The following is a 17685-nucleotide window of genomic DNA, read 5'->3' as shown; positions in this document are numbered from 1 at the left end:
CTTGGCATTGAACTTTGAGCTTTAGAATTTTACAGATATTATATATACTCTATCAACAACATTACACACTAACTAAAGTTTAAAACATGGAATCACGAAGAAGGGGACCTTTAAATATGTGTGTTCAAAGAAGATCAAGAAGTCTAATCATACATTTAAAGCCATCTTGGTTTAGCTTCAGTGTGCTTTGTTATAAATTATGTTTTGAAGCTGCTCAGTGCTGGTTGATGTGTATGTTTTAGAGAATATTCCTCTCAGACTGAATGGAGGGGAGGGCCGGTGCTCTGGGAGGCTGGAGGTGTATCATAACGCTGTGTGGGGCTCAGTCTGTGATGATCAGTGGGACATCAACGATGCTCAGGTGGTCTGCAGGCAGCTGGGTTGTGGAGAAGCACTGCTTTCTGATGGGAATTCAACCTTTGGTGCTGGTGAAGGTGTTGTGTGGATGAACAAAGGTCAATGTAGAGGGAATGAGATTCACCTGTGGGACTGTCCTCTCTCCTTGAATAACCACACTGACTGCGCCCACAAGAAACATGTTAGACTCAACTGTACAGGTTACAGCAAAAAAAAATTAAATAATTTTCTAATAGTGCTAATAATATTTGTCATTTGCATGATTATTAATGTGTTTATGTATGTTCTGCCAGATTTGTCAGTGTCAACTACTCCTGCAATAACAACTTCAGCTTCTCCTCCAGTGCGCTCAACATCAGTCAGTCCTCCAGCAGTGTCTCTCTCCGTCCCCCCAGTGCTTGTGATTGTTCTGGGAGTTGTGCTCTTACTGCTCTTAGTGCCACTGCTTATACTGATTCAACAGAACAGAGTGATGAGGAGAGGTAGGAGAGATCCAGAGACTGTCATTTGTGTCTTATTCAGCGTGTGATCAGTCATGTGTTGTGAACTGACAGCAGGTTTGTCTGTCTACACTCACAGCTCTCTCTAAGAGGAGACACAGGATGACGACTGCGGCTGCTTATGAAGAGATTCATTTAAGACACAATCACTTCACTCAGAGGGGTAAAACATAAGCCATCAATCTCATTTAATAGCATTAATAAGAGTCTGTCAGTTGATGTTCATCTATTATTAGTCCTGTTAAACCTCCTGCTTCAAACCAAAGAATTCCTGAAAAAACCACAGAGCTGCAGGTGCATGTTTATATGTTATTGTGTGTGTGTGTGAGGTGAGCATGTGTCAGTCAGTGCCTCCTCCTGTGTGTATTTTTAGAGGGTCGTAAGCAGGGGCTCATGTTTGTACAAGTACAGTAGGTGCAGGTATATGTGTGTGTCTCTTCCTGCATGTATTTCTGGAAGGCAGTAAGGAATGGTTTCATGTGTGTATGCTAGTAGGCCTAAACTCCATTGGATTTATGTGTTGAATGCTTAAATAATTAAATTAACTGTGTTGAGTAATAAATTCATTTGTTGTGTTATCACTATTACGATGCTTTATGATTCAAAGGAAATAAATCAGTCGGTTTGTAATGATGAACATGTTTCTGACTACTCAGCTCTTCTTTAACAGGGAGTCTGATCTCTGAAGAACTTCATTCTGGGTATCAAAATGATGATGAGCTTCTCTCAGGTTCGAGAGCTGAAGCGCACATTCATTCCACATCCTTTTTATGAATTAACTGAAATGAATGAATAAATAAATAAAATTAATAGTTCTATTATATATTTGACTGATGATTCTATACTAAAAACTGGTGTTTACATATACAGTATATTAACAGTCTGCTCTCCTTTTTAGCAAAAGAGTTCAAGACTGCATATTATGATGATGTCACCAACGGCAACGGTGTCCTAAAAGGTCAGTGACCTTTTTAATTGACCACATGATTTGCAACCAAATGTTTCAGAAATTCTCCGTCTCATGTTCTGTAACAAGATATTTTGGCTTTTGTATCCAAACATATTGTGTGTTGATGCAGAAGAGATGGTGAAGGAAATCACATTGGGATACTATGATGATGTCATCACTGATGGACTGAAACCAGATCGTGAGACAGGTGTCACTCTCTTACTCTACAACAGCATATAATATACTTTTAAATCAAAATATTACAGTATATTTAACTTAATATTTCACATTTGTGTTGAATGTAATTAATGTGTTTCTGTGATGAATCTGTGAATTTGTAGAAAACACACCTGAGAGCTATGATGATTTCATAATGAGCGGACAGAACTCTGATATCAAAAACGGTGTTTTAATCAGTTCATAAATATAATAAAGATCTTGAAAACATTTTAAATTAGTGTTAATGTGTTTGTGGCGAGTGGGGCGGGGCCGAGAGGCGTGGGAACGAGGAGTGAGGCCAGGTGTAGTGATTGGAGATGAGCTACACCTGCGCCCCACCGACAGTATTGAGTCCCACGTAGGAGATGGAAGGATATAAAACTGGAGTGACGACCATGAAGGACGAGAGAGGACCAGGCCTGGGACGTTATTTTATGTTGGCTTTTTATTTGTGCGCCTCAGTCGCCGTTAGGGGCTGACGCGCTGTTTTGTTTATTTTTGAATATTAAAATTATGTTTTGATTGCGCTGGTTCCCGCCTCCTCCTTCCCGATGATTAGGGAGTTTTTATCGTTACAGTGTTTTTTTTTTTTTTTTTGGCTTATTTAATTTGGACTATTTTTATGTGTAGTGAATGCACCAGAGGTTTCTGATGATGTTGTCATAAATAGACAGAGCTGTCAAGAGGTAACAGGTGAGATGCACAGAACTAAATGTTATCTTATTTAATCTTTGCATATTTAAATCAGTATTAGACATGCCTTCTGTGTAATCGAGTCACTTAAAGTGAAAAGGGATCCTTAAAATGAGATAAAATGCTTTATAAACTGATATGAGATGTTTTTATGTCATTCTTGATCAGAGAGAGTTCAGGAGAAGTGTGATGTCATGAGTGTCAGTGAAGATGTGAGAAACTTGTTGGGTAAGTTACTATAACCCTTTAGTTCTCATTATATAAACATCTTTATTTAGAATATTTAAATATTTTTAATATTTTCCAATTTTTTTTACTTTTAAAATATTATGCTAATTATACAGTTTGACATGGTTTAAGCTTTTGTTTTCAATAACAGATTATGATGATGAGGAAGAGTCCAACAAAGAAGCCATTCAACAAATCTGAACAAAGTTTGAGTGACACATTATTGATTTGTCAAATCTCAGGTTTTTATATGATTTTGCATTTGTGAGATGTTTTTGTATTGTTTTTTTTGGCCTTGTTAATATTAATAAAAACATTTATGACACATTTTTTTGTGTATTTCAGTATGATGTTACACGATAAAGCACATCTATAGTGACAATCAAAGACATCCTAAATATAAGCCCAAATGACCATCAGTAATTAAACAGAAAAAAAACATATTTGCATTTATTTTGGATACATTAAGTATGTCTTCTGGGCATTTTATTTACCAGGCTTTAGAAGTGTTGCGTTATACAGTAGGCGGCCAACCAGAACGTGCTTTCTACCACTGTGGACACCTGTGAATTTCCAAAATCCAAAATATCATATAAAACACTTAAATAGACAGATAATGTTCTGATGTCTGGACTCTACTTGGGATTTAGAAAAACATAAAGAGATGGTTCTTGGTAATGAATACATCCTGTGAGAATTTATATTTCAGGTTTTGACTGTGTATGTAATGTCCTTAATGCTTGAATTGCTCAATAATGAAACTAAAAATAGTTAGGCCTACATGAAGTCTCGGGACAGTTTCTTATTACTGCACTATATTTTTACATTTGTATTGCCAAAACTACTGCAGTATTGCCACATACTATTAAAACTGAAACTAGTACAAAGCAGCATAGACTATAAATTAAGAACAAAACTTTTTGTCTCTCTGGCAGACGCACTTCTCTTTCGGCCAGTTTCTTTTTCTTTCTCATCTCTCCTGAGAAAAAAACTAAACCCTTTCATATAAAAATAATTTGCCACCCTGTATTGTTTTTTAATTTGATATAAAAATACATGAAACCAGTCCTGGAGCAATCTAGAAAAGTCACATGTCTCATGAGTTTCTATTTCAAATCTGAAGAAGATAACATGAAAAATTAGATTCCTGCAACCATTTTTCTGAGACTATGTCTAACAAGGGGAGTTCAGGGCGCCCGCATTTGGTTGCTTGTTAACAGGTTAAGGATCTACGTGCAGCAACAGATTTCGAACTTAAAGCCACAAAGAAGACGGCCCAGGCAATCGGACGGAGCATGGGCTACATGGTCGTGCTCCACTGGCACCTGTGGCTGACACTCACCTAGCTGAAGGACGCGGACAGGAGGGCGCTGCTCAGTGCTCCTGTATCTCAATCTGGCCTATTTGGACAGGCAGTGGAGGCTATCGCAGAGCATTTCTCAGAGGCACGGAAATGCTCTAAGGTGATGAGACACTTCCAGCCATCAGTGCCAGACCCGGAGCCATCTGTTCATGCCAAAACTCCATGGCAGAGGACACCAAAGGAAAGGCGTCGCAGATTCAAGAAAGGCAGCCGTCCTGGGTGAGGAGAGTCCGTGATGTCCTTACGAAGTCCCCTTTGCAGTTGCAGGTGACTATGAGAATGTGTTGTGTATGTTCAAAATGCAAAATTAAAATCTGTGACACCCTCACAAAAAGAGCACTTTTCTCCTCCTCCAGCGATAACGGCTTTACAAGCAGCCGTGAAATCGTCAATAGAATTGGCCTCGCAGCTTCCCCATGTATCTGGCAATGCTCACGCCCTGGTGACAGGTGTCGGACCCCCGCAGCCATGGCTTGCTCTCGACATCTTGCACACACACATGTTCATGTTGCTCGAACATTCAGCAGAAGGCTCGAGCACCCCGTTGATCAGCAAGGCAAGATCCTCTCTAACATACAGCACTCCTACTCGTCCCGTGAGCTTTCTGAATATGACCCCAGTACGCAGCAGTGTTGTTCAAAATTCAGAGGGTGAAGTGCTCGCCCTCTGTGTCTTTTTGCGAGCGCATGGCGGTACATTCCGGGCATTTTGGTTTGGTTGTGGAACGTCATAGAGAATGGCTACACGCTTCAGTTTCGACACAGACCACCCTGTTCAATGTCGACAGTTCCGGCACACAACGAGCCAGTTCTGAGGCAAGAAATTCTCAATCTCCTTGTGAAACATGCAATAGAAGTTTTTTGTAGTTTACGAAGAAAGATGCTGGTCTCCGTCCAATAGTAGATTTGTGACCTATCAACCATGTGTTTTACAAATGCGCTTTCAAAATGACAACGCTAAAGCGGATGCTCACACAGATTCGACCTGGAGATTAGTTTGTTTCAGTGAACCTGAAAGACACATATTTTCATATCCAGATCACCCTTTGTAATGCTTTCTGAGATTTGCGTTCGAAGGCATAGTGTATCAGTTCACCGTGAAGCCGTACGGGCTAGCACTGGCATCATGTACATTTACAGAATGTGTGGACGCAGCACTTTCCCCTCTGAGAGCCAGCAGAATGTGCATACTGAATTATTTAGAGGATTGGCTGGTCTTGGTCCATTCAGAGGATGTGCTCAACAGCCACAAATGTGCTCTGTTACGTCACCTGAAGAGTTATGAGTGGGTCTCTGTGTGAACAAACAAAAAAGTGTGTTATGCTCCAGCCAGAGGATCATGTATCTGGGGTGCAGTTGGACTTGATCTCAATGAGAGCATGTCTGAGCCAGGAGCGCATACTAGATTTAAGCAAAAAAAAAAGCCTTTTACAGACATGCAAAAATGTCTCCTTTTGCTGTTGGCCGATCACAATCTGCTCTCGATTCGAGCAGGGCATGTTCCAGGATGCCTGAACTGCGGTGCAGATATGCTTTCGAGGGAAGGGATTCCTCACAGAGAATGGAGACTGAACCCTGGGACAGTGAGGCTTATCTGGGAAGGGTTCAGGAAAGCGGAGGTAGACTTGTTCGTGACAGAGGAGAACACTGATTGCCCTCTGTTCTTTTCTCTGTCACATTCTCCCCAGGTGAGGACGCACTCACAATGCCGTGGCCAAATGCCCATCTGTATGCATTCCCTCTGCTGAAGATTTTGTCACAAAATCAGAGAGGAGAAGGCGACAGTGTTATTAGTCGCTCCGTACTGGCCGAACAGGCCTTGGTTTTCCGATCTGCTGGAAATATTATTGGCTCCCCCAAGGCCGATCCCGCTGAGACGAGATCTCCTGTCTCAGACGGATGGCTAGATTCTGGATTTTCTGCAACAACGAATGGATTGCGGCAGTATGCCCTCCACACTTAAGGTTTACGTTGCAGCTATATCAGCCTTTCATGCTGCTATTGACGGGCAATCAGTGGGAAAACATGATCTAGTGATCAGATTTTTGAGAGGCACGAGAGAGTGCCATCCTGGGAACTGGCTCTGGTGCTGGGAGTGCTAGCCCTCCCCCCACTTCAGACTGTCGGCTTGAAAGAGTTCTTGCTTAAAATTGTACTGCTCCTCGCCTTTGCTTTGGTCAAGCATGTAGGTGATTTGCAAGCATCCGGACTACATGCAGTTTGGACCAGGTGATTGTAATGTCACACTCAAGCCAAAATTTGGCTACATGCCTAAATCGCTCTCGACACCGTTCAGAGTGCAAGTGGTGGCTCTTTCTGCTTTCACTCCAGATTCGGAGACTTCATTGGATGTAACCCAGACTCAGGTTTTGTGTCTGATGAGGGCCTTACGACTCAGTTTCAGCAATCCGAGCAGCTATTTGTATGCTTCGGAGGCAGCGCCAAAGGGCAGCCTGTCTCAAAACAGTGGCTGTCATATTAGGTGGTCGACGCTATTTCCTTCGCATATTCTAGCCGTGGTATGGAATGTCCTATTGGTGTCCGAGCCCATTCGACGAGGGCTGTCATCTCCTCGTGGGCGTGGACTAAGGGAATTTCTATCAAAGATATTTGTATGGCGACTGGATGGTCTTCACAGAATACCTTCACCAGATTCTACAATTTGGACATGCAGTCATTAGCCTCACAGGTCCTATCTGTGAGTACGACCTGCGGTTCTACCTGCAACCACTAGCCGCTCAACTGCGCTGGTAGTTTCGACTAGGTCCTGTAGGAAAATTGGGGGCAGGATCATCGTCAGGTTCAGACTGGCACCTCGATGCAGCCATTCTCTATGCATGTTATATTGTGCCCGACATTGTCACTCACATGCTTGTTGCACTCTTTTAATACATGCTTGTATGTGTTCACCAAAATGTAATTTCTTATCTTTGTAAGGCGACAGTGCTGCATCTCTCTCTCAATAAGAGACCTGTCGTCGGACATGAATAAGTAATCTGATCGGAAACCCATATGGGAGTCTACATCCAATCCCCTCGAGGCATGTCACAGGGTCGTATCTGATTGGTTGGGGATTCATTTTTTGGGTCTCGCCAAGGCTGAGCCTTTTTACCTTGCTGTTTCCACAGCATTGTTCTATACAGTCCCCAAGGCATAAACTCCATGTCGAGAGACCGTTCTTGAGAAGGAACGTCTCCGGTTACGGTCGTAAACTCAGTTCCCTGAGAGATGGGAACGTGACATGGCGAGACATGGCTGTACACTGCTCAGGTCTGCTGGTTCAGTCTGAAGATTCGGAGTTTATGCTGCCAATAAGGCCCCGCCCCCATTCGCCGTCTTGGCTGGCATTGGCCAGTGAGAATTGCAACTTCACTGGCATTGTGCAAGGTAGGTTAACAAGGGAAGTCCCCAAGGTGTTAATGCCATGTCTCGTTCCCGTCTCTCAGAAAAAACGAGGTTACAACATTTTGTGACATAGCCCTGACACTCCAATTATATAATTTTCATGCGAGTGTGCGGCTTTGAGACTGCTCCAGCCGTGCTCTCTCGCCTGCGTGTCCTGGAGCTTGGTGTTCAGATCTTGGCACTCAAGTCTTGAGTTTCAGTTGCGTGTCGGGACATCCGCGCTTTTCTTTTTGTGGTGTTCTTGCACACAGCTTGTGTTATCGGCTGCATGCTTTCATGTCCTGCTTTTTCTTTTACATTGTTGCACGCAGTTTGGTTTTGCTGTCTTGTATCGTTCCGTATCGAACGGTTTATCTTTCACTAATCCCTTTGAAGGAAGTCGTGGCCTAATGGTTAGAGGGTTGGACTCCCAATCGAAGGGTTGTGAGTTCTAGTCTCGGGCCGGACGGAATTGTGGGGTGCATGTACAGTTCTCTCTCCACCTTCAATACCACGACTTAGGTGCCCTTGAGCAAGGCATCGAACCCCCAACTGCTCCCCGGGCGCCGCAGCATAAATGGCTGCCCACTGCTCCGGGTGTGTGCTCACAGTGTGTGTGTGTGTGTTCACTGCTCTGTGTGTGTGCATTTCGGATGGGTTAAATGCAGAGCACAAATTCTGAGTATGGGTCACCATACTTGGCTGAATGTCACTTCACTTCATTTTATTTGTTTGTTGGGTGTGTCAAACATGTCAACATGTATATAAACCAAGCTGTATTAAAGAGACTGCTTTCACAATGCTATATATTGCTTTTCAAGAAAATATCGCCTGGATTAAGGGGAATGGAGTTTGCACCCCCAAACAGTGAACCATATACGCCGAGCGTTTGGAGAAGCGGAAGTGGACTTTCGAGCATGAGTATGCATTGCCCCCATGGTTCTCCCTATATCCCCCATCGCCCCTGGGACTGGAGGCTCTGGCACATGTATGGCCCAGGACCAGTTTGTATGCTTTTCCTCTGATTCGGCTAATTCCAGCGGTGCTATCCAGAATATGGCCCGACAGAGTGGAATAACTGATGTTGGTGGCTCCGTGGTGGCCCACTCAGCCGTGGTTTGTGGAACTGAACAAATTTGTTAGCGAGCTCTACATGGGAAATTCCTCTCAGACAGATTTTGCTGTCACAAGCACGGGGAATGATTTGGCACCCAAGGCCAGATCTATGGAAGCTAATATGTCCCGGTCTCTCAGTTGAGACCACCGAGACTATAATTAATTCTAGAGCAGTTTCTACGAGACGTTCATATGCCTTCAAGTGGAAACTGTTAACTACTTGGTGTAGAATTCATAATATGGACCCAGTTTACTGCCCTGTCGCTTCAATAATGGAGTTTCCTCAAGACTGTTTTTCAAAAGGAATAACAGCAGCCACTCTTAACAGCCACTCTTAAAATGTAGGTGGCAGCCATATCAGCTAACCATGCATATATAGATGGCGTTTCAGTGGGCCGTCATCCTCTGGTCTCTCGCTTTATGCAGGGTTTGCGATGGCTGAGGCCTTTCCGTCCTGCGCAAGTTCCATCGTGGGATCTAGTTATTGTATTGGAAGGATTATCAGAACATCCGTTTGAGCCCTTGGAAACTTTGTCTGAAAAAATCCTGACTCTAAAGACAGTCCTCCTTTTAGCTTTTTCTTCCCTCAAGAGAGTTGGGGATTTACAAGCTTTTTCTGTTTCACCTTCATGCATTGATTTTGCACCAGGATTTGTGAAAGTTTTGCTGCAACCAAGGCCTGATTATGTCCCTAAGTTCGCTTTGAATCTTTTTCACTTCCAGCAGGTGGTCTTGGAAGCTTTCTCCATTACAGAGGCAGGGCTAGGAGATCTAAGCCTTTGTCCTTTGAGATCGCTGAGGGTCTATGTTGATCGCACAGTCCCATGGCGTGAGTCCGACCAGCTGTTCATCTGTTTTGGACATAAAAATAAAGGCTGTGCTGTTACAAAGCAACGCATGTCCCATTGGCTGGCGGGATGGTCCTCACCAAGCACTTTTGTCAGGTTTTACAGCCTGGATGTGAGGAGGGCTCCTGGCTCCCAGGTTCTCTCTACTAGCTCAGGTACGTCAGGCGTGATGGTATAGGGTTCACACAAAGTTAAGCAAGCTTAGAATATAATTGTTCGTTTGTTCACAAAATGTAATAAATTGTTTCTTGTGTTATATGTTTATTCAACGATTACAGCCAATGATTTGCCAGAGGTAGCCTATCGTTAAATAAGGTGAGATATAAGGAACAATAAAAGGACTCTTAGGAATTCACAACTTTTTACCTTACATTGTTTTTTACTTTTATTTTTCTCCTTTAAAAAGGTGTCACATGGAAGTGCACGACAGCCTTCAACAAGATGCCCATGTGGTGTGCAGACAGCTGCAGTGTGGAGTGGCCCTCAGTAACCAGCTGGTACCAGCCTGGTTTGGTCCTGGTTCTGGACACATATGGCTGGATGCAGGGGCAGACTGGCCATCTGGAGCACCGGGACTTTTCCCAGTGGGCCTCTGGCCAATGTGGGCCTGCCCACCTGGTACACAAATATATATAAATGACGGAAATCATAATATTACATCTCGCGGCCGACAAGGAGCATGTTTCGTTTGCATGTGAGTGTTTTGCCCTCCCTCTCTGTTTAGTTTGGTTCACTACACTGCCTATCTTGAAACACGCCCCCTTTCACGTCATCTAATTTACAGAGAGAGAGACAGATTTATCCGGTACAGAGAATTTCTCTGAGCAGCAGGCCACTCTATTGAGAGTGAGGAGTCACATGCCGATTTGGGTTGATTTGGGAGGGGTCTGAGCCGATCGGCCATGGTGGCAGGATACGCTATCGGTTGCCAGGGGCAATGCCTTCAGAACTTCACAGAGGCGCGACTAAACATTTCAGAGCGCTTTCATTTTTGCACATTTATTTTGTCGGCGGAACAGATCGAGACGGATCTACGAATACGAGAAAGAAAAGGAAGAAAGTAAAGCAATGCAAAAACATAAGGCGAAAGAAAGGGGACTTTACAGGAACAAGCTCACACCAAGCGCAAAAAAAACAGTGTTTGGAGAAGCTCTCAGGCATCCAAAATATATACCCATACGAGCTCCCTGCAGCGGCACAGAGACCTGAACAATTTACCTCTGTGCACACATATGGACATTGGGAATTATATTGTTTACGATGTAAGTCACCTTGCATTCACGCTTATAATGGCTTTAATATATCCAGGACATTTACATCTTGCAATCACACATTTAATTACCCTAGCCAACCCAGCACTGGTTTGTCCACTTTGCAGCCCCGAACACAAAAACCTGGTACAGTATGTGTCACTGGGCTAAAATCAAATCATATCTAAACATACACAGCTTTAGCCTACATCAAAACATGTTGGAAACGTTTGTATACATTGAACATCTCGTTACAATCTAGTGTTTACGAAACAGTCGCAGTTAATTACTTTGTCATTTTGGTCAAAAAGTGCATTCTAAATGCAATGCAATTACAATACACTAAAACGCATGTGAATAAACTTACTTTGGCCAGTACAACACTGTTTTCATCACCTGCTGTAGATGGACCCAGCCACAGCAGAAAGCCTCATAACTTTCCAAAGACTTGTGGCTTTTAAACTCCTGCATTGTGTAGTAACTTAAAACAAAAACAATATAATTCCCAATGTCAATATGTGTGCATGAGGTAAATGGTCCAGGTCTCTGTGCTGCTGCAGGGAGCTCTTGTGGGTCGATATTTTGGATGCTTGAGAGCTTCTCCAAATCCCGCTGTTTTGCGAAAAAAACTGTATTCCATTGTTCCTATGTTTTCCATATCTGCAGTTTTTAACACAGCAGTAACTTCCAGGGATGGTAAAATAGTGCAGAATTGCGAGAACCTCCTCTAATACCGAGTTAACAACACATGTAAACAATCCTGTTTCACCACCCGTATCCTGCCAACATGGCGGAGACAGTGATTTTGAGGGAGGGGCTTTGTGCTATGACGACAACTTCTCATTCTCAATACGTTCACTTAAAACATAACCGAAAGTGTTTACGAGAATACTTGCAGAGACAATTATTTTGAGATAATTTTGTGTGTATGTGTTCATTCAGAAGTTACGATACGCTAAAGATTAATTAATTCTGTGTACACTTATTGTCTGAAATGCTGCACTCAGCGCATGCTTTGAACGTGTGCGCGCAAGCTCCGAATGTGCGCAAATTGTTTAAAATGCTTGAATCAGCAAGATTTAGTATATTTTGGAGCCGACTGAAAAACACAATAGACCTGAGACGTCGGGCAAGCGATTTTACGAGCCCTGCACCTCAGATCTATCCAGTTTGTGGACCATTGGTTTCCACACTGGTTTCGTTCAATAAAAGAAATTATTATTTAAAAAAAATGACTCAAAAGAATAATCTGTTCACAAATCGGATCATGAACTTGTATTACCGAGCCAAAGATGATCTATTATTGAACATCTTGACTGAATAAAGACTTCAAGTTCATCGGTAAAGCACATAAAGCTATCGTTTGACTTTATAAACTTATATTTCATGCATGATTCGAATGGATCTGTTAAGTGAATGCAAAGTGTGAGTCTTAGGAGAATGTTTGTGTCGTGATGAGCATGTATCACTCACTGGGAGTCGCTAAATGAACAGTTGCTGCGCGCAGGGTTTTGTTGTTGTTGTTTCAATGGAGGATCAGTTGCCCTATTGGTTAAAATCCCTGTTTACTTAAATATTAAATGACATCAAAACGGGCAGATGTGTTATGATGTGGTGGGCTGCTGTGGGCCAGAAAGTCCAGGGCCACTTTTTGGTCCCAGTCCGCCCCTGGCTGGATGAGGTGGAGTGTGAGGGGAATGAGACGTCCCTGTGGAGCTGCTCTTCTCCAGGCTGGAGAAAACATGACTGCATACACAAGGAGAAAGTAGCAGTCATGCTCAGGTAAACAGTACACTAGTGTGCATGTTTTATCAAAGATGTATTCATTGTTTCCCACAAAATATGCAATTATTAAACTCCTGTATGATGAGGAGTGGAGAGGTCTTGTATCACACTGATGGTGTTTAATTTGAAATAATAACTGACTGTACAGTTTGTGGGTTCTTACCCAAAAAATAAATAATTGGAGCTGAAAATTTAGTTTTTTCAGTGTATATTATTTTAGAACTTTAAATATCCATGTATATTAAGTAATATTACTATGGATGTTTCCAGAGGTATTGTGTATTAAAAATTTAAATTACATTAAAAGATGCATGTTTTAGATGCATTTTATGCTTGCAGCATGCATTAGACTTGGATTAATCAGATATTTTGGTGATATTTTAGGTTTAACACAACTTGATCTGAATTGTATTTATGCACCTTTCTTATTTAGAGTTTAAAGAGATCAAATATATGATTTTACCCTGGGGACAATAGTATATGCAACGAATATGGATTGGTAAAAATCATATGCTCAGGTAGGATGATATTTAAATGGTAAACCGTAATCTGTAAAACGTAAACTGTTTACTCCAAACAAACTCCCCAACCCCTCCCACCACGTTGATGGTACTCAAAAAAACTTTCAAATTTGGCAGGTCTGCTTCTGTAGTTATTTTGGTGAAAGTAACTCAAAAGTAATACAGGAGTAATGTAACGCATTACAATTCTGAAACAGTAATATTGTAATGTAAGGAATTACTTTTAAATGACAGTAACAAGTAATCTATTACGTATTACAGTTTGGAAGTAACTTGCACAACACTGTTTATGATTCAGCACAGCACAGACACAATCATTTCACTCAGAGGGGTGAGACATGATCCATCAATATCATTTAATAGCATTAATAAGAGTCTGTCAGACAGTTGATGTTCATCTATTATTAGTCCTGTTAAACCTCCTGCTTCAAACCACAGAATTCCTGTCAGAAAACCACAGAGCTGCAGGTGCATGTTTATGTGTGTGTGTGTGTGTGTGTGTGTGTGTGTGTTAGTGAGTATCTCTTCCTGGGAGTATTTTTAGATTGTCATAAGGATGTATTCATATATTTTTAAGTGTAGGTGCAGGTGTGTGTGTGTGTGTGCATTTCTGGAAGGCAGTGAGGAATGGGTTCATGTGAGGATACTTGTGTGTTTGTTAATAGGCCTAACAAAAAAGGGATTTCTGTCTATAATGCTTTTAAATGTGAATAATTAATATTCATACTGTGTTTTCTACATAATAATTAAGGAAATGAGGATTCAGTTTGTTTGTAATGATTAACATGTTTATGCTCTGCTCTTCTTTAACAGGGAGTCTCGTCTCTGAAGAACTGCATTCTGGGTATGAAGATGCTGATGAGTGGACTGAACTCTGATATTGAAAAAGGTGTTTTACTTTTTTTTACGTTTTTTCTTTTTTTAATTCTAAAATCAAGATTCTTATAGATAATATTTGACATTACAGTCTTAAATTTTATTTTGCCTTCTGTTGATTTTTGACTCATATTTGCATGTATCGTGGACAGAGCAGCAAATTATGATGTCATAATTAATAGACGAATCTCTCAAGGGGTAACAGGTGAGATGCACAGAACTACATTTTTCATGTTTAGATGAGTATTAGATATTTGAAGGGAAAAGGGATCCTTCAAATTTGATAAATTGTTTTATAAACTGATATGAGATGTTTTGATGTCATTCTTGATCAGAGACAGTTCAGGAGGAGTATGATGATGTCAGTGTGTGTCATGAGACATGAATGTCAGTGAAGATATGAGAAACCTGTTGAGTAAGTTACTATAACACTTTGTTCTCATTATATTAACATCTTTATTTATATTTCAATATTTCTATTATAATTTAAAAAAAATCATTTAGATTTAAAAAATGTTATAGAATTGCAGCATTTGACATGAGTAAAGTTGTTTTATGATGATGTGGAGGAGTCAAACAAAGAATTTGACTCCGTAATCTCATCCACTGCCTCGTTTCAACAAATCTGAACAAAGTTCAGGCGATATTGTTATTGATATGTCCAATCTCAAATTCTAATTTTTTTGTATCCATTTTTTTTTTGGCCTTGTTAATACCAATGATAATACAAAAAAAAAGCAGACAATTTGTTTGATATTCAATACATCGCCCAGCCCTACTCGGTACTGATATGATAAATTGTTTTTGTATCTATCTTCATGTATGTGTAGTGGACTCACCAGAGCATTATAATGATGTCATAATTATTAGACAACTTTAAATGTGTAACAGGTGAGTCACTCAGAACTGCTTTTTATCATAACATACTGTATTATACACACACACACACACACACACACACACACACACACACACATATATATATATATATATATATATATATATATATATATATATATATATATTTAACATGTTACATAATTAAACCGTTAATTAATCATCATAGGTTTAACGGGTTTAATCTAATAGTCTCAGACAGTCATGAGGAGAAAGAGATCAGTGACACAAGCTGTGTAACATTACAATGTGAGGTTTTATTTCACATGTGTATCAGAGGGAGATCAGTATGGAGGAGTGTGATGATGTGAAGAGCAGTCGGGAAGATGAGAGAAATATGCTGGGTTGGTTATTGTTACCTTTTTACATCTACTTTCAATCATTATATTTATAATTTAATGATATGAAAATGTGCTTTTGTTTGTTAAAAAACAGACTATGATGACGGGGAGTAGTCAAATAATGAGGGAGGAGCCATATGACTCTGAGGACGGTTTGTGAAATCACATTACAGTTACTGGTTCTACTGAGAGTTTCTTATATTGCTACTAATGCATCAGTGCCTTCTGTTAAGAAAATTTTCATGCTTTATCAACAAATCTTAGTATTTGTATTTTTTTTTGTCCATTTATTTTGATATCAATTATTTTCAACTAATAAAGAAAATATAGAATTCACTTATGTCACAACAGTATTTTTAAAAGAATGGTTAGAAGTAAAAGAGAAATTATTCAAAATTCGGTTGCACGTTATTTTACAGTACGTGTACGTGCATGTACTTATATTGTACTTACAATGTATTTATCTAAGAAAGTTCTGTAATACAAGGTAACTACATGGGGTAGAGTTAGGTTAAGGGGTAGGTTCAGGGTTAGTACCTAGTTATTACATAGTTATTGTAATTACTGTAATAAGTACATATGTACACGAGGAACAGGACTGTAAAATAAAGTGCTACCCAAAATTCTATAAATGTTTAAAGAAAGCACTTTTAGGCAGTTCATCTTCTGAAAGCATTTTTAACCTGATCTCATGAAAGTGCATCTAAAAAGTACGCCAAATAAAAACAAAAACTTGTGGTATTAAAATGCAAAAATTTACTTTGGAGTGCATATGTTACACGATGGGTAGGTTTATGATTGTGGGGTATCATATGTACATGAAACCTGTGTAAGTCCATTTTTGCGTTTCAATACCACAAGTTTTAATTTTTATTTGGCATACTATTTAGACGCACTTTCATGGGCTCCAAACTTGCTCGAAATTGCGTTACTCTCAGACCCCCGGTGCACACAGATAACATTAAAGCCTAAAAATCTAGATCAAAATATAAAATGTAGATACAACTATACAATAAGGGAATGTTAAAAAAGACATATAATAAAATTTAAAATAAAGTTAAATAAAGCAGTGCAAGGCAAAAGGCAGATAGAGAGCAAATCAATGAAGTGAACAGCAGTGCAGATAAAAGATTATTTAGTGCAAAAACAAAAGCTTAAGTCTGATAAAAGTGGCAAAGGGCTCAAGAACAGTTATTTTATTTAATTGACTGATGAGGTAGTGGGATGACGTCAGTTCCATGGAGAATGAGGTAGTGAGCAGACCAATACTGCACAAAGTGACTGGTGCATGTCATCGTATATTAGTGGGGGGAGGTATCTGGGGGGGGGGGGGTGTTCATAGTTCAGTGGTGCCTGGGGCAGAAGAGGGGAGGGGGGGGAGAGTTCGGGAGTGAGTTCAGCTTCCTGACAGCCTAGTGGATGAAGCTGTCCTTTAGTCTGCTGGTCCTGGCCTGGAGACTCCGCAGTCTCCTCCCTGATGGCAGCAGGCTGAAGAAGCTGTGTGATGGGTGGGTGAGATCACCTGGGATGCAGAGGGCTTTGCAGGTGAGACGGGTTCCATAAATGTCCTGGAGGGAGGGGAGAGAGACACCAATGATCTTCTCAGCTGCTCTCACTATGCGTTCCAGAGTCTTTCGGCAGGACGCGTTGCAGGCGCCTAACCACACAGTGATGCAGCTTGACAGGATGCTCTCGATGGTGCCTCTGTAGAAGGTGTACATGATGGGGGGCGGGGCTCTGGCTCTCCTCAGTTTGCGGAGGAAGTAGAGACACTGTTTTGATTTCTTGGCCAGTGCTGCTGTGTTTTCAGTCCAGGAGAGGTCCTCTGTGATGTGCACACCTAGGAACTTGGTGCTGCTCACTCTCTCCACAGTCGCCACATTGATGCTCATAGGAACTTGTTGAGTGTGTGCTCTCCTGAAGTCTACAACAATCTCCTTCGTCTTCTCCACGTTCAGAGAGAGATTGTTGTCACTGCACCACCTGGACAGGCGGCTCACCTCGCTCCTGTAGTTTGTCTCATCTTTGTTGCTAATGAGACCCACCACAGTCGTGTCATCTGCAAACTTAATAAAAAGGTTGGAGTTGTGTGAAGGTGTGCAGTCATGGGTCAGCAGAGTGAAGAGGAGGGGGCTCGGCACACATCCTTGGGGACCCCAGTGTTCAGTGTGATGGTGCTGGATGTGTTGCTGTCAACCCGTACTGCCTGAGGTCTTCCAGTCAGAAAGTCCAACAGCCAGTTGCACAGCGAAGTGTTGAGCCCCAGTTGGATCAGTTTTTAAATGAGCTGTTGAGGGATGATTGTGTTGAATGCTGAACTGAAGTCAATGAACAGCATTCTGACATATGAGTCCTTTTT

The 17685-nt window shown here is 41.3% G+C and overlaps 1 protein-coding gene across 1 annotated transcript in view; it reads left to right on the top strand.

The window, feature by feature from the left end:
* The window catches only part of LOC113068563 (antigen WC1.1-like), a 79342-nt gene that overhangs the window by 12939 nt on the left and 48718 nt on the right, over positions 1–17685 (top strand). Inside the window, exons 12-14 of the mRNA XM_026241327.1 lie at positions 243–557; positions 651–839; positions 937–1020. Of these exons, the coding sequence (XP_026097112.1) occupies positions 243–557; positions 651–839; positions 937–1020 (588 nt within the window). The remainder of the gene's footprint in view (positions 1–242; positions 558–650; positions 840–936; positions 1021–17685) is intronic.

The sequence above is a fragment of the Carassius auratus genome, chromosome 4 (genome assembly GCF_003368295.1).
Source record: "Carassius auratus strain Wakin chromosome 4, ASM336829v1, whole genome shotgun sequence".
Taxonomy (NCBI): Eukaryota; Metazoa; Chordata; class Actinopteri; order Cypriniformes; family Cyprinidae; genus Carassius; species Carassius auratus.
This window is presented reverse-complemented; position numbering and strand designations above follow the sequence as displayed.